This window comes from Sarcophilus harrisii, chromosome 5 (genome assembly GCF_902635505.1).
Source record: "Sarcophilus harrisii chromosome 5, mSarHar1.11, whole genome shotgun sequence".
Classification (NCBI taxonomy): domain Eukaryota; kingdom Metazoa; phylum Chordata; class Mammalia; order Dasyuromorphia; family Dasyuridae; genus Sarcophilus; species Sarcophilus harrisii.
In genome coordinates, this window is record NC_045430.1 from 91,015,262 (window position 1) to 91,039,859 (window position 24,598).

The window sequence follows — 24,598 nt, forward strand, 5'->3', positions numbered from 1 at the left end:
AAGGATCTGCCTCATACTAGGGCTTCCGTCTATCACAGGAGAACAAACACTAAACAGGTACATTTCTTTAGTTCTTTACAATTTACAAAGCACTTTCATGAGTTATCTAATTCCCCACATCATGTCTGCAATTTAAGAGGGCAAGTATCTTACAAAAGAGGAAATAAAATCATTAGAGTAAGGTAAATGGTAGAACATAAAAACCCCCAAATCTCTTCAGGTCTTTCCATCTAGAATCCAATATTTTTTTCTTTTTTTTTCTTTTTGCTTTCTTTCTTTTGGCCACACAAAGGAAAGAGTATATGAAAATACTGTCCATCTTCAACCAAATCTGAAATAGATTATTTTAAGGGAGGAGAAAACATCCCAATGGGTTACTTACCCAGCATCAGAACTGTTCCCACAAAGTAAAGGATCTAACATGCCCGGTATGGTATAAAAATTTGCTAAAAAAAAATATGAAAAGAAAGAGAATGAATTAGGCATATTTAGATTTTTAAAAATATCTTATCTCCAACAATAAAAAAATTGCTCCTTTCTGTCCCTCCATCACTATCTATTTCTTCTTCATTGTCCTAGTACCAGGTATCTCCTAAGACTACTAATCACGGAAATATCTTGTTTTGAAAGAAGAGTCATTCTTTCTCTAATATTCTCTTCAAGTTTCCTTCTCATTACTTTCTTCTGGATATGTCAATCTAACTAAACTTCCAAAGGAAAGGTGAAGATAGGAACAAAGAAGGAAGGAAACAAGCATTTATTAAGCACCTATTATTTGCCAATCATTGTGCTAAGCAAATCATAATTATTATCTGATTTGACTTTCAGAATAGCCTGGGAAGGAAGATTCTATTATATTTCCATTTTACAGATGAGGACACTGAGAGAAACAGAGGTTAAGTGACTTACTCATTATCTTACACTATCACTAACTTTTTCCTTTATAAATATACTTTCCCAGTTCTCTTGAATACAGCACATCAAATAATAGTCAACAGCACTAGTCTATTATTAACATGATCAAATAGTACTTTTAGTTTAATAAATTAATTTTTAAAAACTCAATATGGTTCTATAACACGGGTTCTTTCTAATGAAGTCTGTCTTAAGTGACCATCCTTTAATGGAGGGGTCATGAAGCTACTCTCTGGGAAAACATTCTCAAAGAATGACTGGTTCTTTAGACACATTTCTTCCTCAGTTGTAGCATAGTATGGCACCTTCCTTGTTCTCTGGTCCTTAAAAAACCCTTACTAATAAAATATGCAATACCTATAATATGATCCTGTGATCCTAAAAATAGTAGATACACATTTAAATAATGCTTTAAAGTTTATAAAAACACTTTATAAAAACCTTGCCAGCACTTCAGTGAGGTGAGCAGAATATAGATGAACTACAATAGATAATATGGTGGTAGAGAGGTGCGAATGAGAGAATGTGACACTAATCAAACTTAGAACTTAAAGAAAAAATCTCAAAGCAACTCTTATTTTTCAAGAGAAAATGTAAAGCCTTGTTCTTTGAGTATTTTAAAGGGAGGAAAAAAAAACAAGAATAACTATCCTGGTAAAGTCTGATGGCCATTTGCCTCTTAAACAGATAATTTGGATAATCTCTCCAGGTCATCTCTGTTAGCTGTGAATAGACTACTGAATAGACATTCTGATAACTTAGCAAGACTCCTCTGGTATTCCCTTCTTTTGAATAAAGACCTAAAAACTCAAAACACATAAAACATTTTATTGGTGCATTTAATCTTTATAGAAAAATCCAACCCCTTCAAATTGAATCCTTTCTTCTCCGCCCCCCCCAAAAAAACCCAATTAAGTAAAAATATCTGATAGCAGATACATTTAAATACACACACACTCACAATTCTATTTTTATTGTCTCCTGCTTCTTTGCTGTTTCATATTTATTCTTTATTATTTTAAAATTAATTACTTAGTATTTGACTTCCTTCTATTTTATTATTCTTTCAATAACATGCATTGTTGTAGTTTGGTGCTCACTTCTTGGAACATTCATATTTCAATCCCAGTACAGATTTTCTGACCACGTAAGCCAGAAAAAGACTGTCCCCTTTCTACAAAGAAGGGCATACTTACTTTTGTTGTTGATATACTCTTCCCAGTCAAAACCTTTGGTGCCATTTTCAAGGAAACTCTCATTGAAATTAATGGGCCACACAACACACTTGTTCCGCAGGTTGCCCATGAACAATTGTAGTCCAATCAAGGCAAAGACACTTAGGCAGAATACGGTTAAGATCATCACATCAGACAGCTTCTTGACTGACTGAATGAGGGCTCCTACGATGGTCTTCAGACCTGAGGAGAAAGAACCATCAGAATTAGACTAAATCTTTGGCCCTCCCAACCTCCCAGCCTCCCTTTTAGTCTTTTCCAGTACTGGCCCATGCCTACCCTTTAACCAAGAGGAATTCATTCTGTATAGCAGCAATAGAGAAACAAGAGTCTTTATGTTTCAAAATATCATCATTATCAATATCCATCAGCAGGAAAGGTTATTTAATTCAAGCTCAACAATATGTAAAGAAAAAAAATAATTGTTACCTCTGTTAACCTGAGCCTTTTTCAAATTAAAAATATTCTTTTCTCTTCAGCCCAATAGAATAGGAGCTACCAGGAAGATAAGGAGCTAATAATAAAAGAACTTTTCAAGAGTTTCCAAGTTGGGACAGCCTTTTCCAAGAGTTCCCAAACTACCAACGTAGCTGCAGGATTGGTTCAATAATAACTATGATAAAAATTAGCATTCATGTGTGCTTAGAAATCTTCAAAGTACCATAAAGCTGTTACCTCCTTTTGTCCTCACAACAACAATGAGAGATGAATACTATTATAATCTTTATATTACAAACAGAGGTCACATTTGAATGCAGGTCTTCTTGACACCAAATCCCAAAGCACCCTTTCTATTACTCCACCTAGCTGACTCCAGTAATGAGCCAATCCTTGGGTTACATCTGTTGTTAAAGGCAATTCCTCTTTCAGCTATTTCCTGTCTTTTCTGAATGCATGCCCCAACTTCCACAGCAGACCTTTTCTGTCACTGAAAGGTAAAAAATAATTGGATAGAGCACCAGCTCTGAAATCAGGACAACCTGAGTTCAAATCTAGCCTCAGACACTTAATACTTCCTAGCTGTGTGACCTTGGGCAAGTCACTTAACCCTAATTGCCTCAGCAAAAATAAATAAATTTTGAAATTTTTTAAAAATAAAAAATAATCCTAAAAACCTTTTAAAGTGCAGATTTAGGAACAAATCATGGTTTGAATTTGAAGCCACAGTTTAATTGCTCAAATAGGGCTGAAGAAGAGCAGGAAATAGCTTTAGCTCTAACACTATAATTATTTCTGCAGCCACATCTTAATCCTTAGGGGTATGTTTAAAGGTAACACAGACTAAATTCTAGCATTAAAATACAAGATGGACCGAAGGAGGAGAGAAAGGTGAAAAATAAGTCTAGACTGTCCCTGTTTCATGTCTATAGGTAAGATGATTAGACTGAGAAGTAAGAGACGTTAGTTCCTAATCTCTGCTTGGCCAGAAAGATGCTAATTAGGTCACTTAATTTCGAGGGACAGTAAGAGCTTCCCTGTTTATAATAAGATTATGGAAATAAAGATGATGTATATAAAATAATATAAGCTGTTTAATTAAAAGTTTTAAGTTCAAGATACTGCTACTATTGTGGATGATATGGAATAATACATCACCTTTTCCACATTCGGTGGCTCAGCAGTACTAAGGCTGCCAGATCTTACTTGAACATGGCATTTCCATCCCCTGCCTCTGTGACTGTACTGGCTGTCCCTCATGCCTGGAATGTTCTCTTCACTTTCCTGTCTTCTTTTAGGGCTCAATTTAAATCTGTTGGAGGCCATCCATTTCTCCCCTTGAATTTTTCTTTCTAACATTACCTTGCATTTCAACTTATTTTGTGTGATTTTTCTCCTGTGCTCCCATCCTCCTACCTTAGTACCTTAATCCCTTTTGAGGAAAGGGATAATATTTGTGCTTGTTGCCTTTCTTTGTACCTCAGCAGAGTAACTGGTATCCTGGAAGAATTTAAGAAATGCTTTATGGTTGGTAGGTTAATTATTTCTATGTTTTTCTTTGCACTTGGCTAGCTGAAATTTAAGAGAGGCTAATAGGTCTATTTATTGAAAATTTTAGTACAATGGCAATTATGAACAACATTCTCTCTTCTATGTTGCTGTTCAGTCATTTCCAACTCTTTGTGACCCCATTTTAGGTTTTTTGGGGGGGGCCAAAGATACTGCAGTGGTTTGCCATCTCCTCCATCTCTCCTCTACATTTAAGGCTTATCATGGCAAATCCAAAGATAAGGAGGGAGAAGAAATGAAATGCCATCCCCATCCCCCCAAAAAACTAACCTTGTTGGAGCCAAATATGAGAGGTGTCATGTCCATGGACACCCTTATTCCTACTAGTAAAGAATCCTTGCTCTTAAGTCAGAGGGTTTTGTGTTCAAATCTCACCCGACATTGACTACTTGTGGGATGTTAGCATTTCATTTTAATTTTCCTGGGCCTTTAGTTTCCTCATCTTTAAAATGAAGAGGTTGGAGTAAATGGCTTTTGAAGTCCCTTCCATGTAGACAGCTAGGTCCTACCAGATTAGGTAGAGCCTTTCCTATTTTCTCTCTCTCTCTTATGGGTTTAATTATCATCTCTATGAATGAGTCTAACTCTTCTTATCCAGCCCTAACCTATCTCCTAGGTTCCAGGGTAGTATTATCAACTACCTCTAGGATTGGATATTTGGACTTGGCATGAGAGCCTGTATGATTCAGACCCAAACTGTATTTCTTCTATTTCTATTAATCTTTCTTCATCCCAAGATTACAATTCCACCTGCATTCAGATCACACAACCAGTCTGTTGCCAAATCTTGTCAATTCAGTGTTCACACCATCCTTTCCATCCATCCTCTCCTCTCTATTCAGGCAGGCTCTCATCCTTTTACTTTGTAAGATTGAAACAGTTTTCTGGTGGGTTTTCCTGACTACAGTCTCTTCTGACTCTATCCCACCTACAGCTCCCCCTTCAAGATCAGCTTCCCATTACCCCAACACATTCCAGTGGCTCCCTCGAGTACCTCTCAAATAAAGAAAACTCTTCACCACTTGAGTCCTTCCTATCTTGTCAGTCTTCCCTTCACATATAATGTGATTCCATGAAACTGACCTCCTTCTTGCTCCTGTCTCCATGTCTTTGCATCAGCTGGGAATGTTCTCCCTCTTCATCTGCCTCTTCACTTCCCTGGCTTCCTTCACAACTTAGCTCAAGTCCTACCTTTTACAAGAGGCCTTTCCTAGTCTCCCTCTTCATCCTACCCCCAGCACAAGTATCTTCCCTCTGACATAACTTAGTATCCTATATTCATATTGTATAAATTTATATGTACATAGCTGTCTGCAAAATGTCTTTCTTATTAGAATGTGAGCATTCTTAGGTGAATGTGTTAAGTGTCTGAAGTCACATGTGAACTCAGATCCACTTGATTCTGGGTCAATGCTCTATCCACTGCATTATTTAGCTTCTTCTACTTATTAGAATTAATAAACAGAATAGTTTGTTATTCTGTTCCCAAATTACTTGGGAAAAGACATTATACTTTGATTAGCTCTATTACTATTTTTCTAAAACTATGTTAGAAAGAAGGGAACTAGAAAGGGATTTTAGAAAAATTAAAAACTTTCTTAGAATCATGCCCAACTATGAACCTCTAAGACAATGGCTTCTATTGATTTAATTTCCTCGCTTTCATTGTCTAGATATCTGCCATGATGAGCAGAAAACTAAAAAACTCATCACATGTCTTCTTCTGAAACTGAAATAATCTCTGAGAACAATTTTGGCTTTTAACTCATTTAAAATGAAAATAACAGAAATGCAGGACGCAAATTGATTTTTCATGCTTTTACAGTCATCTGTATACATATCACAGATTCAATTCTTAATTATCAAGAATGGTCACCTAAACATGTTGTTTTTTATTGATCCAAAATCCCAGTGCAACTAATTTTTTTTCCTACTGTTTCCTACTGACCACTTCTCCTTAGTCTCTTTTGCTGATTTATCTTTCTGCCATACTTTTAGAATGACTGTTTCCACTCTCCCTTCATCCTCTTGCTCCCATATTTTAAGAATTACTATTCCCATTTTCTCTTCATATTCCCTAAGACTCGGTTTTCTTCTCTTTCTAATTCTTTCCTTTGATCTTATTTACTCCAGTAATTTCAAAGACCATTCCCATGCAGATGACTCCAAAGTCTATATATCCAGATTAAAGTTATATTCACAACTCCAGGTTCCCACTAATCTGCTGGACATATCTAGATGAATGTCCTAGTAGTGCTTCAAATCCAACAGGATCCAAACTGAACTCTTTTTCTCCAAATCTGCCCTATGTCCCAGATTCCTTATTTCCCCCATTATCTCAATGAATAGACTGGAAATCTCAGACTCACCCCTGACTTTTTATCATACCAAGATCAATTAAGGAACTGGGAAAGCTTAGGCTGGAGAAAAGAAGACTTGGGAAAAACATGTTTTCTGTCATAGTATTTGGGGGACTCTCATTTCAAAGAGGAAGTGGATTTATTCCACTTTAATTTAGAAGGAAGAGGCAGAAATTGCTAGGGGGCAGAGTTCAGCTCAGTAGAGGGGAAAACTTCTTAATAAAAGGAGTTTTTCAGGGATGAAAGAGAATGCCTCGGGTGGGAGTTGTTCCACCACGGATGGTCTTCAAGTAGAGGTTGGGTGAATATTTCCAAGTGTGTTGCAGAAGAGATTCTTGTTTGGGAATGAACTGGAACTTGTGTTTAATCTGAAGAAATGCCTTTCTGGAATCAGATTCACAGAATTGCAGAGCTGGAAGAGACCTCAGAAAGGACCTTCAGTTGATTCACCCAGTCTCTGGGGAGATGATTCTCAATCTTTTTCCTCAGCACTGGTCTTGTATCACCAACCACCTATTAAAAATTTCCAAGTTCAACATGTCCCAAACTGAACCAAGAATCTTTCCTCCAGAGAGGCTCCACTCTTCTTAATTTCCCCATTTCTTTTAAGAACAGCACCATACTTTTAGTTATTTGGATTAGAAACTTTAGTCATTCTTGACAACTTTCATTCACCCTATCCTCACACCTAATCAGCTGCCAAATTCTGTTGTTCCTCTTTCTATACACATTGAACATTTTCCTTTTCTCTCACTTCCATCATTACTTTCATATTTCAGAAACTCATCCCTTCATTCTATTCAAACTATTACAATGGCTTTCTAATCAGTTCCCTTATCTCTACTCCCTATCATCCATAGAGCTGCCAAATGGCCACTCCTAAGCACAACTCTCCAAGACTCAGCCTTCTTCTCTTTAATTCTTTCCTTTGATTTTATTTACTCTAGTGATTTCAATGACCATTTTAATGCAGATGGCTCCAAAATTTATATATCCAGCTGGATGTCACTAGTGCTCTCTGCTGGACATGTCCATTTAAATGTCCTGGTAGGGTTTCAAATACAAACACATCACTCTTCAGCCCAAGAGACTGCAGCAGCATCCTCCTGCCACCATCTTTTCTGGTATTTAAAGCTACTCACACTTTGGCTCCAGTCTAGTTACTGTTCTCCAATTACTGTATGCTGCTGTCTTTTACATGCTTGACATTCCAGTTAATTTAGTGTACTTGTTCCCCACAAATCCCATGTCTCCCCTCTCCCTGTATAGGTTGTCTCCCATCCAATGCATTCTTTCTTTTTGCTTCCTTCAAGATACAACTCAAGAGCCATTTCCTACAGGACCCTTCCCAACCTCTCTGGAGGTTTGGAGGCTAGAGAAATGCCTTCCCCAGTCCCAACTACTTTGTACAAATTTTGTATTCACACATGTGGGGTTCCTTCCAGCAGAATGTAAACTCTTTGAAAGCAAGAACTGTTTCATTTCTACCTGTGAATCCAGTTCTCAGAATGAACCTGTAACATCAGTCCTTACTGAATGAATAAACGAATGAATATTCAATCAGTTGCTATGATGTCCTATGATACATCCACAAGAGTTTCTATATCTTTCTGTTTTCGCCTCTTTATTCACATGGCTATCATTGTGGCCCAGGGCTTCATTATCTCCTGCACCAACAAGTTAATAGCATCTGAACTGAGTTCACCTTCTCAAGTATGTCTCCAATTCTTCCTTTTTCACAGAGATGTCAAAATAATGTTCCTAATATACAGATCTCACTATGTCATTCCCTTGCTCAAAAAAGCTCTAGTAATGCTTATCACTTCCAGCATAAATACAAACACCTCAGCCTAACATCAAATGACCAATCTACCTTTCTAACCTTATTTCACAAAGCACACCATCACATAGTCTAAATTTCAGCCAAATTGGACTACAAGGATGTTGGAATCCTTATAAAGTATTAACTCATTAGAGTTGATAGAGACAATAATTATCCATTTTAGCATGGTTCAGTATGATTGATCTGATCCTACGAGGAGATGTTATGGGCCATAACTTGAAACAAGGTACTAAGTGGAATTGAGGAAACAATGTTTAAATCTAGTTTAGCATTGATTTAATCCTACAACAAATAATGGTTTCCCAGTGATATAATGATTGCTGTGTACTCAGTGAACAGCATACAAGCAAGAAACTCTCAGGGCCAAGGAGCACTCTGGGAGATACAGAAGCCCACAAGCCCACTCTCGGAGGCGAAGTCAGATTCATTCCATCTTCCACCTTTGTGCTGGCTGGAGGCTGAAGAAAGCAGAGGCAAAGGACAAGCTGCAAGAGCTCTTGGAACCAAATAGTTAACCTATCTGGTCCCTTCCATTCACCACTTTCTGGATCTCTCCACATCACCTGGCGATTATCTAAAGATAGTGGAGCTGTTCACACTGGACACTGCCCTTCTGGTGGGTTATAAAACCTGTCTGCCAGAGCCAGTGCATTTTTATCAAAAATTAAAAAATTAATGGTATAGAGAACTAAATTTAGAAGTTCTCTAGGGTTACCCTTGGCAGTAACCCTAGGGTAACCCTAGAGAACTCAAGCTCTTCCTTGATCTTGCTTGGCCCTATCCTGCCTCTGTGTATTTTCATAGGTTTCCTTCATGTTGAGAGTTCTGGCAACTAAAGTTCCTCTTCTTCTGTCTTCCCAAGTTTAGGTTCCAAGATGTTCATGAAATGCCTTCTGATCTCTTATCTCAAAGTCATCTCATCAGCCTCAACTGTTCCTGTTACATTCTGTCTGGATTGCTACTTTACTTGTACTATGTTCCATCTCATATCACAATGACTTTAGGCACTTCTCTCACCTCCCTATTAGACAGACAGTAAGCTTCATGAGGGCAGGACCTATGTTGCTTTTAAATCTTTATATAACCAGCACTTAGCAATTTCTTGAACATAGACAATAGTAAATGTTTCTTAAATTTAAGCAAAGTTTCAGAATGTCATTGTCCTGGATGCAAAAAGAAAATCTTTTTTTTTTCTTCTACTGATGTATGGGACAAAATGCTATACAAAACCAAGATTCTTTCTGAGAAGCAACTACTCAAAATGCACCAGAATGCTACTTTGAACAACTCCCACGCAGCAGAGTGTGCAAGAAAAGCCTGTCTGCAGCACAAATTGGACAGCAAGCACTTAAAAATGGAAACACCAAACAGGCAGAGAGATGGAACAGTGGCAGCTGATGGCAGATTTGGTGTCGACAAAGAAAGGAGAATTGACATCTTTAGCCTGGAGTCACCTGCCACAGAGAAAGGCAATGAAAAAGGAAGAAAGCTCAAAATCTTGCTAACACCTCAAAACATCCTTCTCCTCCCACCCTCTTAAGGATGGCCAATCATTTCAGGCAAATAAGCAATGTCTATATCCATGGAGGAAATTGAAAGACATCTCTGATATAATCGAATCTACACCTGGACTGAACAAATTTCATCATATACCAGAATGTCAATGTAAGTTTAAGCCAATGAACAAGTTAGTGATGCTTCTGTCAAGAATGTTTCAATATTAAACTGAAGAAGCAAGTTTTGCTAGATTTTTGACCACTGACATATCAAGGAAAGTCTTCTCTTTGTGAACATTAAATTTTTAACCTTTGCTCTCAAAATTTTTTTAGTCCCAAACAAAGATAAACAATAAATAATATTTTTCTCCTCCATTCCCAGGTTTCAAATTGGCAAAGGCAAAAGATCAGAATGTGTAGTTGCTGATAATTAAAATGGAATAAGACATTAAAGTTATACCTTCAAATAATGGCATAGCCAGCCCTCTTAACAGCTGAGTTTTATAGTTGTGATTAAAAACCAAAAAGTTAGAACTAAGATTATTTCAAGGTGAATTGAATGTTCTATGTCCCACAAAGGAGGATGCTATAATAAGAGGTTGAGATTTAGGAGTTCTTGTCAGGTCCTCATAAGTTTCCCAACAATTGTTGTAGTTCTTGCCTTCTATATACTTTGTGACAGCTCTGAGGAAGGACCATGATCAGGAGCGTGTTAGGTAAAAGCTGAGACATGCAATCCCTCTGAAGTAATGCATGAAGTGAAAGAATCTATCCCTAAAGCAATAATTCTCCTATATGTTATGAAGCTGGAATTAAAAGGATTTTAATTTCCTAGCAAGTCTACTGACTCATAACTCTGCTCTATTCAGACAAGGGAGATGAGCAATAGTACAGCAGGGAGAAGAAGGTCCCATCAGGTGGGATGAAATTGGATGGAAAAATTAGAGATCTGAGCAAAGAAGGACAGGGTTTCCATATGGGTTGAATCTGACCCATTCAAACAGCAAGCACCTTGGCTTTCTCTAATTAGATTGAAGTTTTCTACTCAATGAAACATACAAATCCCTGAGAATTCAACTACAAGACAAGAATAATTGTTCTAGTCCTTTCTACATTATACAAAAGTACTAGGGATAAAGCCTATCAAAGGCTTTCATAAATGAAGGTGACAGAAAGATACAAACCTCAAAATTATGTTAATTTGGTAGCATCAGTAAAATATTTTAATGCCCTTAAAAAATAGGGTTTTTTGTTTGAAGAACAAGACATAAATAAAGCAGTTGTGTTACTACTTTGTTAAAGTGAGTATATTTTTTTAAAAAAACTAAATGTAACAGTTCGTAGTTTCTTATACAACCCTCATGGTCTATGTAAAAGTGTCTGTTTACTGGTAAAGTTTGCAATTAAAAAAAAATTAACTACACAGCTAAACAGGAGGTAAAGACTTAAGAGTCAAAATAAGTGTATCAAAAGTGTTCCTGCAATCTTCCCACCCAGATTAATTATGTAAATGCAGTTTGGGGTTCTAGTCTAGAAAAGGTTTCAGATCATGAAAACAAGAAAAAATAACTAATGAGATTCTCCCAGAGTAATATGTCAGGTAAAGTAAGCAGGAAACACAGAAGCACATTTAAGAGGAGCAGGAGTTGGAATAGTCCTAAGGAAAATTAGTAAGCATTTTGAGAAACTAATTAAGAAAGGGGAGAAGGAAGAGACAGAATGGAGAAGAGGGAGGGAAGAAACTTTTTTTAAGTGCCTAATATATGTCAGGGACTGTGTTAAGCACTTTACAAATATTATCTTTTTTGATCTTTACAACAACTCTATGGAGTAGATCCTGTTATTAATATCATGTTAAGGAAATTGAAGCAGAGATCAAATGACTTGTCCAGAATCATACAGCTAATAAGTGCCTTGACTGGTTTTAAATTCAGGTCTTCCTGATTCTAGGTCCAATGCTCTATGTGCCATTAAGATAGAGAAAAACTCGAACGTTAAAATGCAAGCACCTGGCTGTAGTGAGATGGATCAAAGGATTCAGTAGAAATGAATTTAAAGTGATGTCAATCGTTCAAGCTTCTTGCCAAAACAGATAAACTTCTAATGACTTAGTAGATTCCTCATTGGGTTACTTAAGTAGTATCAGTAAATATTTTAATGAATTAAAAAAAATAGGGTTTTTTTGGTTTGTAGAAAGGGACACAAATAAAGCAGTTGTGTTGCTACTTTGTTAAAGTGAATATATTTTTAAAAAACTAAATGTAATATTGGATTACTTGCCATCTAGGGCAGGGAGTGGAGGGAAAGGAAGAAGAAAAAAATGTGAAACACAAGGTTTTGCAAGAGTGAATATTAAAAATTATCTATGCCTATGTTTTGAAAATAAAAAGCTTTAAAAACTAAACTAAACTAAACTAAACTAAACTAAACTAAATGCAATAGTCCACAGTTTCTTATACAAACCTCTTCACTCCACCAGTCACCCTCACTTATAGGTCCTTTCCATTTTAATAATTTTAAATAAAAACAGTGAAGTCTCCAAAGATATGTGACTCTAACCCCTCCCATTCATCTCACAGAATCCCAGCTCCGTAGCTCTTTCCTAGTACAATTTGATCTTCTATGAAAATGGTGGGAAGAGAATGACAAGCATTTTTCCCAAATCAGTAACTAGGGTAAAAGTTAACCCAAGCAGGGCTTCTAATTATTCTATGTTTACCAACCTGCTTCTGCAACAGCTATAGATATATAATATAGTTAATATAAAAGAATTGCTGAATGCAATAAAACTGACCTGGCAACATATAGTTTAGACATTACCCTTTCCAAAATCATAAAATCTTTTTCAGCAAATCAGAAGAATAGAAAAGAAAATAAATCCTCCCACTATCTATATGGCTTATTAGTGTACAATACTGTTTCAAATTAGGTAAAATCACTCCTAGGGTTTTCAATCAGCTCTGTTCCATCTCCTGCCCCTCTATCCTCCCAGCAGATTCCATCTTTTCCTTACAAGTCTCTGCTTATCCTCTCTTTGTACTTCAGATTTATTCTATCCTTCCACCTGCACTGAAATGCATCTCTCAAAACTTACCTTGGATTCTTATAACTCCTGTTACTCTTTTTTTAATGGGGATTTTCTCTTTCCACCTGCACTGAAATACATCTCTCAAAACTTACCTTGGATTCTTAGAACTTCTGTTACCCTTTTTTTATGGAGATGTTTTTTGTTTGTAAGTGAACCTTAAATAAATTGGGTTCTGACTATATGTGGGTAAACATTTTCATCAACTCCAAGGTTCTCAAATTTGTCAACAAGATTGATTGGACTAGATAATCTGTGTTAGTCTCTTTTATTCAACAATTCTTTAAGTATAATAATACATATATGTAATCATATGAATAATAGTCAATGAGTAAAGGAAATAGTCAAAGCAATAGTCAATGAGCAAAGCCATAGGAAGCTTATCAAGTTTACAAGCAATGGAATTATGATTAACACTAAACACTTTGATTCCACAGACATAAGAAGCAAATATCTTATTCTCGGAGAAGAGTTAGTTTTAAGGCAATCTTGCAAATATTCTAAGATCCAAGTGCATGCTTTAAAAAAAAAAAGTCATGGATAGCAATAAAATGTATCTACCAGAGCACCCTAGCAACATCCCCATTCCTTTTCTCAATCACACTGAATGGTGCAGTGAGTGCATGGCTGGCAAGTAAAGCGAGAGAGCGAGCCATGTCTGAGACCTTCTCCTGGCTGTCATGCATATTGCCAAGCACACAATCAAATGTGCGTGTTCCATTTCAGAATGCGGCAGATAGGAAAATGTAGGGGAAGAAAGAAATAGGACCTCCCCCTCCAAAAAAAGAGCTGTTGGATTTAAATGTTCTCACCTGGAATTACAGAGATAGTTTTCAAAGCTCGGAGAACCCTGAATGTTCTCAGCGCTGAGACATTGCCCAGGTCCACAAATTCTGTCACATATCTGCAGTAAGGGAGGTTACACACAAAAACAAATGACAAATACACACACCAAAATAAAAACCAGAACAACAAGCACAACAAAACAAAAAGTACAGTACGTCACAGCAGGGCCCTAGCCCAACACCTAACACCAACCCCAGGCCACCTTACCTGGGATTACTGAAATAGTTTTCAAAGCCCTCAGTACCCTGAAAGTGCGCAGAGCTGAAACATTGCCTAGGTTTACAAACTCTGTTATATACCTGCAGAATCAAACCAGAGGTGACTTGTAATGGTACCACCGGGCAAGTATTGGAAACAGGGGGAAGGAGGGACTGATTCTAGGATTTTATCTTTTGCATTCTTGGAAAGGAAAGAAGTTAATAATGTAAACACAAGTTAAACCACATTAGGGAAGAAACATCCAGGAAAGGTAAGCCCAGAAATAGAAAGAACTTTGTAGGAAAAGAGGCAGTTGGGTTAGTGAGACTTTCTTCTGGCATCAATCCTATGATTTTCTAGATGAGAATTATTTTTGTTTTCGGTTCTTTTCTTTCTAAAATGAACTAAAAAGAGAAAGAAGGAAGAAGGGGCTGGATCTCTTGCAAACAACTGTATAGCAAAGGGGGGCAAAATTCAAGTTGTGTGATCTTGTACTGAAATAGGCCTAAAATACACGAGTATCACTATGGGCAACAGTAAATCAGTCTATGGGCAAATCCTTTGCCCAGGAACTGGGGAAGTGCCCACAGATGAAGGTCTGACCTATGACATATGAAAGCAATACATGGGATAACCCCAATCGTGGTATAAGGGCACATGCTCTTTTTATTATCCCGCTTTACTTAAAAATTTTTACTTTAGATATAGAATTTGTAGAGCACTTTAAGGTCAGCAAACTGTTTCAATTATTATCTCATTTGATCCTCACAACATCTTTGGGAGGCAGGAGTGATTTATTATCCCCATTTTACAGATGGGGAAAATTGAGACAGACAGAAGTTAAATGACTTGTCCAGAGTCACACAGCTAGTATCTAAGGCCACGTTTGAACTCGGGTCTTTCTGACCCTAGATTCAATGCTCTCAATACTGCATCTCCAGCTTCCTCAATCTGCTCATCTGTTTGGAAATGACAACATGGCTTGTGTTGCTGAAAATGAGGTAAGGACAACAGTTAAAAATATAAGCCAGTGTACATTTCCTACAGTAGAAATACATTAGTAATCTCAATCTCTGGGGTCTCTTTGTTGATGGGTCTCACTCATCACTCACATTTTCTCTTATCACAAGAGAGTAGGCTTTATTAAAATTTATAAATTTTTAATAACTACCCTACCCTTGTATATAACCCTTTTCTCTCTCCTCCCTCCCAACACATTCCCTAGGAAAATTAAAACTGGAAAGAAAAAAATAAAATCCATTAAATATTTTCCATTGTCAGTTCAGTTTTTCAAGGAAATACATTTTCAATGATAAAGTTAACACAATCACTATACACAAAAATAAGGAACAGCATTGGTCTTGAGCAAGAGATCATCGAAGATCCTAAAACATGGCTCAAATAATTAGTCACCTTCATTCTGTTGGCAACAACAGCAACAATTTCCTTCCTCCTTCAGAAAGTAACTGGTGTGAGATTTGAGGGTTAGGATAAAAATCCCCACTATCTCCTCTCACACTTCCTGGAAACATGTATAACAAAACATACTCGGGAAACTCATCCCCTCCCTTTTCCCAGCCCTGTGACCCTTAGCCTCCACTTCCAACTCCATCTACACAAACTCTGGGGCCTCACTGAGACCCCCTAGTGGTGGGTCAGGAAGGAAAAGAAATTGAGTAGGGAGGGGAAGTAAAATCCTCTTCCTTTGATCTGTCTGGAATTCAGGGAATATCCAGACTGTGAGCCATGTCCATTCAGGCAGTTAGTGCATTACATCCAATCACAACCACACACACATACAACCGTGCACAAGAGTTACAATCATACCTAGAAGAACAACAAAGTAAACAAGAGACTTACGCCATCATAATGACGCTGAAATCTAACCAGTTCCATGGGTCTCGTAAAAATGTAAAGCCGTCTATGCAGAAACCTCTGGCGATAATTTTCACAAGTGATTCAAAAGTATAAATCCCCGTGAACGTGTACCTGTCACAGAAACATGTGGATTGAGGATGATATTTATTTTAATAGACATAAAAAGGCATAATTGGCTAATTTAATTAATATCTGTATAACTTAATCCCTCTTATTCCCAAAGGATGCAGGAGAGAATTCTGTTAGTACAAAAAAATGTCCAAACCAAGAGCTGAAGGTACATAAAGAAGTACCTCCATGCTGACCTCCAGAAATGCTCTAAGTACCTTGACTCAAAACATAGTAGAGACACCAAGGCAACTGTGAACCTTTTGGAGGGAGGGATGATGGGCATCTAATTATAAAAAAAGAAAATATGGGAAAAGATCTATTGAAATGGGTGGTAAGAGCAGCGGGCAAGTGAGGGAGCCGAAAGTAGGCTGGCAAGTCACAGATAAGGATAGGAGTATGGAGTGGGAGTTTAGTTTGCTAGATTTTATTTCCTTTTATTTTTTTTTTTCCTAAGAAGCTTAGAACATTACTAATTATTACTAATTACTAATCATCATCTTTCCCTCTGAAATAGTTAAGAGGTAATAGTTACTTTCTTGTCCTTGAAAGAAAAATTGAGATAGATGACAAAAAAAAAAAAAAAAAAAAAAAGGGAATTAGTTACTTACTCCACATTCTTCGACCAGTCTGGAGGGTTACTAAAAGTCATGAATACACAGTTGGTCAAAATAGTGCACATAATGATCATGCTAAATACTGTAGAAAGCAGTCAAGGGAGAATACATAAAAGTGGACAAGTTTACACTCCCATAGTATGCAATAACATCAAATCATTCAAGAGTTTTCAACCCTCAGAAGCCTGATCAAAGTAGAATAACTATAAGTCATAGAAAAAAAAATAAATACCACATCACATCACAAATTCATTCAACATCTAATCAGGATTTGAAATGGGGGTAAGATGCCAGTCCTTTCTTTAAAGAGGGCCTGAAACCATCTTGCTCTCTATTGGTGAACTTATCCCTTTCTCGGCACCCCCATCATGTGGGAATCTAGGAAAAGGAAGAAAAAAAAAATCCAATAAATGCCTTACATTGCAATGATTCAAATTGCCTTCCAATTACCATTTACTGAATGGTAAATCATTACTAAAATACTAGCCCACCAACCTATCTATCTTACAAAAAGTATTCAGGCAAAAAGACTAAAGAAATCTATATTTTTCACCATCCATTTACGAGTTGTTCATTCTGAACAAGTTATTTGAGAAGCTGAGCATGGGTAACCTGCCATTTTTTTCTGAAGATATATTTCACATGTAAAACTTTCAGCATGAGTAAATAGCACAGCTCTAAGGTCTTGAAGGGTTGAATGGTGCCTGTGGTGGAAGCAGTGCCAAAGATCCCTCTAGCTCCCTAGTATGGGGATACTTGCTAGAAGCTTATAAGCTAAGAATTCCAAAAATATCTGCAGCAGTAGGAAACCTTTAAGCCTGAGGAAAATCAATGCTTTTAGAAGCACCCAGGGCCACGCAAGAGTTTTTTTATTACTTCAGTGGACACATTAATCCAGTTAGAAGCCTTTTCCTGTTTGTTTTCTTCTGACCCCTGGCTAATGGGAAAAAGTACAGTATCACTGAAACCTCCGATTCAAACTCAGATTTAAAGTAGCAAGTGTTGCTGAGAGTATTCAAGCTGTCATTTTAGGAAGCACAGAAGCTGATATTTCTTATTCTATATAGGCTGATTTTTTTCTTTTTAATGGCTTTCTCCATCTTTTTTTTTTTTTTTTCTGCTACGAGTGTTTTGGTTTTTTCCTCAGAGAGATAAATCCACTTTCTACCTAATTCATCAAGAAGGCATAACAAAAAATGAGGTTAGGGTCATCTTTCTAGCTCAAGCTCCCTAATCTGTGAAAATGCTATTTGGAACCAGAGAAAACTCTATATTCTTCCTTCCGCTGCAATTAGTCAGCGAAAACATAATGAATTCCTTTTCTTAGCATAAACTTTCTTAAAGCTTCTCTTCTTTTTTGTTTTTGTGTTGTGTAATTCAATCATGGGTGACTTAGTGACCCCATTTGGGGTTTTCTTGGCAAAGATACTGGAATGTTTTGCCATTTCCTTCTCCAGCTCATTTTAGAGATGAGGAAACTGAGGCAAATAAGTTATATGACTTGCTCAAGAGTCACCCAGCTAGTTATATGTAAAGCCCCATTTGAGCTCACGAAGATGAGTCTTCCTGACTTCAGTATTATCTCCATTGCTCCATCTAGCTGTCTCCTTCTCTCTAATCAATATCAATCCAAATATTACTTTTTTTTTTTATTTCTGTAGCTTATCTCCAAAACAACTAAAAGAAAGCCACTGAGCAACTTCTGATTTTAATGCACTAAATAGCAAGTAACTCTCTCATCTTATCTTGTTGGAGACAAGAATAACATCTCCCGGAGCACCTGATAGGAAACCCTGGACAAATTTGTCAGTCTCAGTTAAACTGCTGTCAGAGAGATAACTACAAAAGTATAAAGTATCTAAATAAAACTACTAATCCTTTTACTTAGATTTCCATATTTGTGCCTGATCTTTTTATGTTAATAATTAAAGATAAATAAGAAATATCCTATCCCTTTTTAAGTTCACTGAGACCGACAACATTAAATATTTACTTTTGTTCAAAGCATAGTAAATATATGCCCCAAAGGATGCATATTCCCCAGAAATATGTATATTTCTTCTAAATGTATCTTCTAAATTTGGTCTTTTAAGAAATGAGAAAAACCAAGGGAGACCTTATGGAAGAGTACAATCAGTGCCCAGTTTTAATACTTGCAGAAAAGGATATGAATGTATCAAAATTTTAATAGCTATTCTTCTCAACAGGTTAAAAGGACTTAAAATGTACAAGGCAGGTGTGGCACTAAATCGGAAGAGTGTTTTCCCTCTGTTTAGTACTACAAAGGTCTGTGAAGAAAGAAAAAAGAAAAAAATTATTAAAGCATTGTTAGCACAAAGGATAAACATGAAAGTCATAATACTTTTTTCTTTTGGTATAACCACAGAGCCTTAGAGAGGAAAGAAAGAAAGAAAAGGGAAAGAAGGAAAAAGGGAAAGAAGGAAAGAAAGAAGGAGGGATGGAAGGAAGAAAGAAAGAAAAGGGAAAGAAGGAAGAAAAGAAAGGAAGGAAGGAAGGAAGGAGGGAGAGAAAGAAGGAAGGAGGGAAGAAAAGGGAAAGGAAGAAAGGAAGGAAAGAAGGGAAGAAAGGAGGGAGGAAGGAAGGAAGAAAGAAGAAAAGCAGAAAGGGAGGAAAGGAAGAGAAGAAAGGAGGAAAGGAAGGAAGGAAGGGAAGAAAGGAGGTAAGGAGGAAGAAAGGAAGGAAAGAAAGAAGGAAAAGGGGGAGAAAAGAAGGAAAAGAGAGAAGGAGAAAGGGAGGAATAAAGAAAGTAAGAGAGGAAGGAAGGGAGGGAGGGAGGAAGAAAGGGAAGAAGGAAGAAAGGAAGGAAAGCAGGCAATTTATTACTATGTGTATTCCTTTCATACTTCCCATTGACAGATCTATGTCATTCTCACCCAGAAAGAAAATCACCACCATTACTAGGTAGTCGGCTTCCTGACAATATTCTTTTTTCCAGTATCAATGGCTTGAATATTGACATTTTTCTTGCAATATTTTTCAAATACCAAGATATATCACACTGTGTATTTCCCACCCCAGTGTATGCTTCAGAACATACGTTAAAAGAATAAGACTTAAACAGCCTGCAGGAAAAACCAGACATAACCTAATTTAACCTCTTCATTTTACAGATGAGGAAAATGAGACAGAGACTTTGTCCAAGATCCTACAGATTAGTTTGATTTGAATCCTGAGCTCACTCGCTCTCTGTCTCTTCCTCTCTCTTTCTCTTTCTCTCTGTCTTTGTCTACTTCTGTGTGTGTCTCTCTCTATGTACACACACATACATATATGTAGCTTAAAACCTTGATAGGAAGCAGAGTAGAACAGTACAGTCACATGCCAATATCAGAACTACAACTGTGCTAGAATCCACATGTGTCCAAAGTGGATGTCAGGCTTCTCAGAGCAACAATCAGAATAGGACTTTCCCCAAGATCCCCTCTTTAAAGCAATTTTCTCCCCCTTAATTTTTCTATAGCAGCTGTCTCTGAGGAGCTCCCAAATATTTTTATTTAGTCCTCCTTCATCCTCATGATATTACCATGCAGCATGGATGAAGCAGGAATTATCAGACTCAGATTTATAAGGGAAGAAAGGAACTTTGGAAATCATCTTAGCCCCACACTCTCATTTTATTGATGAGTCCATTTTAAGAATTCAGAAAAATTAAGTAACTAACCCTATCTATTCCCCACCTGGCTCCTTTGACCAACTCATCAGGTCCCTCCTCTAGCCTCCCTCTTCAGCCTCACTGCCTTGCCCAAGATCACACTTCTGCTACCTGAGTCACTCAGTCTTTCATAATATAAACTTATTTTTTAGCTCCCATTTCATACCAGGTTTTAAATTTACATCTCAAAACCTTTTATCCATTTAACTGAGAGAATACATAAGGGGGAAAAAAGGTTAGAAAACAAGAAAACCAAACTCCAGGCCTGGGAGCTTCTTTGCAATAACCACAGGGCCAGGGTAGAAAGTAATTCTCAAATATCACTGTATAAGACTTATTTATAAAAATGGAAGAAAGGCAGATCTGAGTAGGATTATCATTCTAGCCCATCTCTACCCTTCTATTTTACAAAAGGAACTACCACATAAGTCCATTAAATTTTTGGTTATCTCAAGTTAAATGAAGCCACTTAAATTATATAAATTTAATTTCTACAGAACTTATCAAGAATACACAAAATGTGTAAAGCTAGGCACACACAGATTAATACAAATATATTAGTGGAAACTTCTTGAAGTTTGTCAAACTACTGTATCTTCCTTAAATGAAATGGCAAATATTTATTGATCTGTCATTGACTAGCTTTGGGATCTTTAACAAGGACCTCAAATCTAACAGGACCTCAAAACCATCACCTGTAAAATGATGGTGTCCATTTAAGGAGGTCATTTTAAAAAAAGGCTCTTTATGGGCCAAAATATTCAGAGTAACATTTTTTTTTTTGTGGTAGCAAAATAAATATACATTAATTGGGGAATGGGTAGACAAATTATGATATAGGAATGGAATGGTATTATGTATTGAAATGACAAACACAATGAATACAGAAAAGCATGGAAAGCTGTATCCATATTAAGTGAGGTGAGCAGAGCTTGGAAAACAACATACAAAATGACAACAATGTAAATGGAAAGAACTACCACAAAACATTCCAAAATTAATGATACAAAATTATAGCAAATAAGCTTGGACCCAAAGAAATGATAAGACACCGGCACAGGTATGAAACAATGTATAAGATGCCAGATTTTTAAAGTATGGCATGATCTTGCTGATGTTTTAAAAATGTTTTTCCTGTTTTTCTTTATAAAAAATTTTTGTTATAAGAGAAAGAGAACAGAGAGGAAAACAATGTGGGGAATCTAACCAATGTAAAAATCAGTTTTTAAAAAAGAAATGAGAAAATTTGAGTAGAATGCTATGGAGTTTTCTAGCACTAATATTAAAAAAAAATCCTACACATCCCTAAAATTCATAGGCCCACAGACTTTAAAAACTGGACAGGAACTTGAACCACCATGTAGTCCAACACATACAAAAAACAAAACAAAACAAACAAACAAACAAAAACCCACAACACATCAACATATTCAGTATGTGATTGGCCAGCTTTAAAACCTTGAAGGAAGGAGAACCTACAATATATCAAGACAACACATTCCATTTTGGAATTTTGAATTTGTTAGGAAACTTTTCCTGATATCATGTTTTCTAAAACACAATATTTATGCCAGACTATGCTCAGATTTTTTTCTTCTTTCAAATTTCCCTCTAGTTGGTTCTAGAAGGAAAAAAAATCATTCTTAAAGGACTCCCATACCAGTTCTACCTCTGATTCCTGTGAGAATACTTCTAAAGCAAAAATCAATTAGTTCCCATGAAGCACAATAATATTTTATCTAATCTGATTTAAATTACATCTTTCTGGTGTAAATGAATTAAAAGGGAAATAGAAATCAGATTGTGGTTTGGTACCCAAGGGAAAAAATATCAGTTTATAACAACAACTACTCAATGTGTTTGAGCAGAGTTATGGCATAAAGTATTAATAAATCTGCTGTACCAGTATAAAATGCTTCTGAAAATGCTTATGCTTTTAATTTCTAATTAGTGTTATCAGATTTGCAGCACATGGTGCAGAGGTATCCCTACCTATTAACATAAGGGAAAAAGTTATCTCTGCTATGTCTACAATTAGGGAAAAATGTAGTTTATGTTTGTTGGAGATTGGTGGGGGTGGGTGGAGAGAGCATGAATAGAAAATTGATAAGAGGTTCCTTTAGAATATTTGTGTCATATCACTGCTTATGTCCATCATGATATCTCTAAAAGGGAAGTAGAGTAAGGTGATAAGGTGGGTAGTATTAACGCTTGCTGTCTCATTAGCAATAAGCACCTTCAATCTATTACTGTGATCAACAAAGCTATTGCCTTTCTCTAGGTATAATAAATTATTTTCCAGATCTGAAGAGTGAGTCTATGTGTAAAACTGTTCATCACATGCTGCCTCACTCTGGAAAAATGGCTTGCCAAGGAAGAAGGCCAATCCTGGATCTGAAGACTGATTCTTGAGGGGGCATTTAGAGAAAGGAACCTTTTGGTCCAAGGCTGGAGAACAACAGGGATGACAAGCGATGCCCCTTGCTTAACTACCAGAATCAACTGGCAATTCATTTGTTGGTAAATGGCCAGCTATACAATAGATACAGTTTATAATTAAATAATAGCATTTCAAAAAATTCCACTGAATAATAAAGCAGCGCATAACAAAAACTGAACTGATTTTACTGTGGTTAACCAAAACATTCTTCTTCCTGGAAGCCTGCCACTGGCCCCAGGCCATCCCTGGGTAGAGATATTTTGCCAAAAATAACTCTGCCACATGAAAAAAAAATCCTGTGGGCCTTCCTGACACCTAGAATTGCTTGGTGGATCCCTCAAAAGCACAAATCAGGTTGAAAAGCCTCAGCAAATCTTATGGCAAGTAGATACAGAAATTAGTTCTAATTCTATAGTACCTTATGTCTTGATACAAGTTGCCCTGAGAGAAATATTCAATCGGAGCATGTGATAACTGTGCTAGCACCCAGGATACCTTAGAATCAGCCGAAGTCAGGATAAGCAAAAGTCCTTAGTCTTTATTCTTGGTCTTTAGGGATAGAAGTGAAGGGGATGGAAGTAGGATCTCCGCAACTGCCTTCTTCCTTGTTCACAGCCAAAGTGACTCTGGCTCATCTTACTCCATCCCCTAGTCCCTCCTACAATCCTCTGTATATACCAATCATTGGGCCAGCACAGGATAGTGGGAAGGACCGTTTTCCAAGCATATGCCCATGGAGTATTGTCCAATCAGTAATTAGCCCTAAGTGCCTGAACCGACCTCAGTGCAACGACTTAAGAGTTTCAGCCCTCTACAGGAGCAGAATACAGAAGGGGACTGGAAGAATTTTTCCTGAGTTCACTTATGTTTGAATAATTTAACAGTTCATAACTTTCAGATGCTAAAATCAAATCTAGTGTGAATTCAGAACAAAAGACACCAATACTTGAAGTCAGAGAAAAAATTCAAATGGAAGGATTTACATATTTCAGATGGAAAAGGGATACTTATCCACAAGATTAATGAGGCATTGTCAGCTCTGAAAAGTCCCCATATATTTTTTTTATTATTGGTTTTTAATTTTTTCTCCCTTCCTTCCCTCCACACCCTCCTTTAATCTCCATGTTTTAGTGCCATTTTGCCAATCTCTTTTTCTGCTTTCCCTTACCAATTGCAAAAAAATATCTCAACAAAAAGTCATTTTTGTAAAAAATGTTCCATCAATTATATCTATGAATTCTCACAAGTAAAACACAGAGTTGGTCTGGCAACAATAGTGCTATTATCAATATGGCTCTATGTCTGCTGGAAGTATATGTTAAGTAGAATTCTAAAAGATTGAATCCCAATCAATTTAATACTTCTATCAATAATATGGATGGACTAAAGAGTACATCTATTAATAGTACCAAATTAGATACAAGGGCAACAAGAGGAAAGGATTAAAATTCACACTGATCATGACAAGTATGAATATATATCCATTATGATACTTCCCAAAAGACTATGGCATTGTGAGAAAATATATAGTTGTTCTTTGCTATCTCAGTAATAATAATTAATGTTTGTTGGAAATTGGTGGGGTGGGTAGAGTATGAATAGGAAATTGGTAAGAGGTTCCTTTACCTTATCTTTTAAAAGTTTCATAAGGGCAACTGAAAAATCAGGCATTTCAGTAGTGAGGTAGGGTAAAAAGAAGGAGATAAATGAATTGCATAAATTTAAAATCAAGTGGCATTATTAATGACCTAGAAATTCATAAAAATATTGCTATTTTTAAAATCAATAAAATTTGGTGAGAGGTAGCATGGCCTTTTAGATAGAGATCCAGTCTGAGGCCTTAGACTCAACTCCCATTTTTAACTCACAATGTCTGTTTGATACTGAGCAAAGCCTT

At 36.7% G+C, this 24,598-nt stretch overlaps 1 protein-coding gene across 2 annotated transcripts in view; it reads right to left on the bottom strand.

Annotated features, from left to right (window-relative positions):
• Positions 1–24,598, bottom strand: part of SCN8A (sodium voltage-gated channel alpha subunit 8) — a 203,430-nt gene that overhangs the window by 84,991 nt on the left and 93,841 nt on the right. For both annotated transcript variants that reach the window (XM_031937853.1, XM_031937852.1), the window contains exons 3-8: positions 18,758–18,876; positions 16,583–16,672; positions 15,846–15,974; positions 13,754–13,845; positions 2,112–2,333; positions 383–446 (exon numbers count right to left, since the gene is read on the bottom strand). In XM_031937853.1, the coding sequence (XP_031793713.1) occupies positions 383–446; positions 2,112–2,333; positions 13,754–13,845; positions 15,846–15,974; positions 16,583–16,672; positions 18,758–18,876 (716 nt within the window). The remainder of the gene's footprint in view (positions 1–382; positions 447–2,111; positions 2,334–13,753; positions 13,846–15,845; positions 15,975–16,582; positions 16,673–18,757; positions 18,877–24,598) is intronic.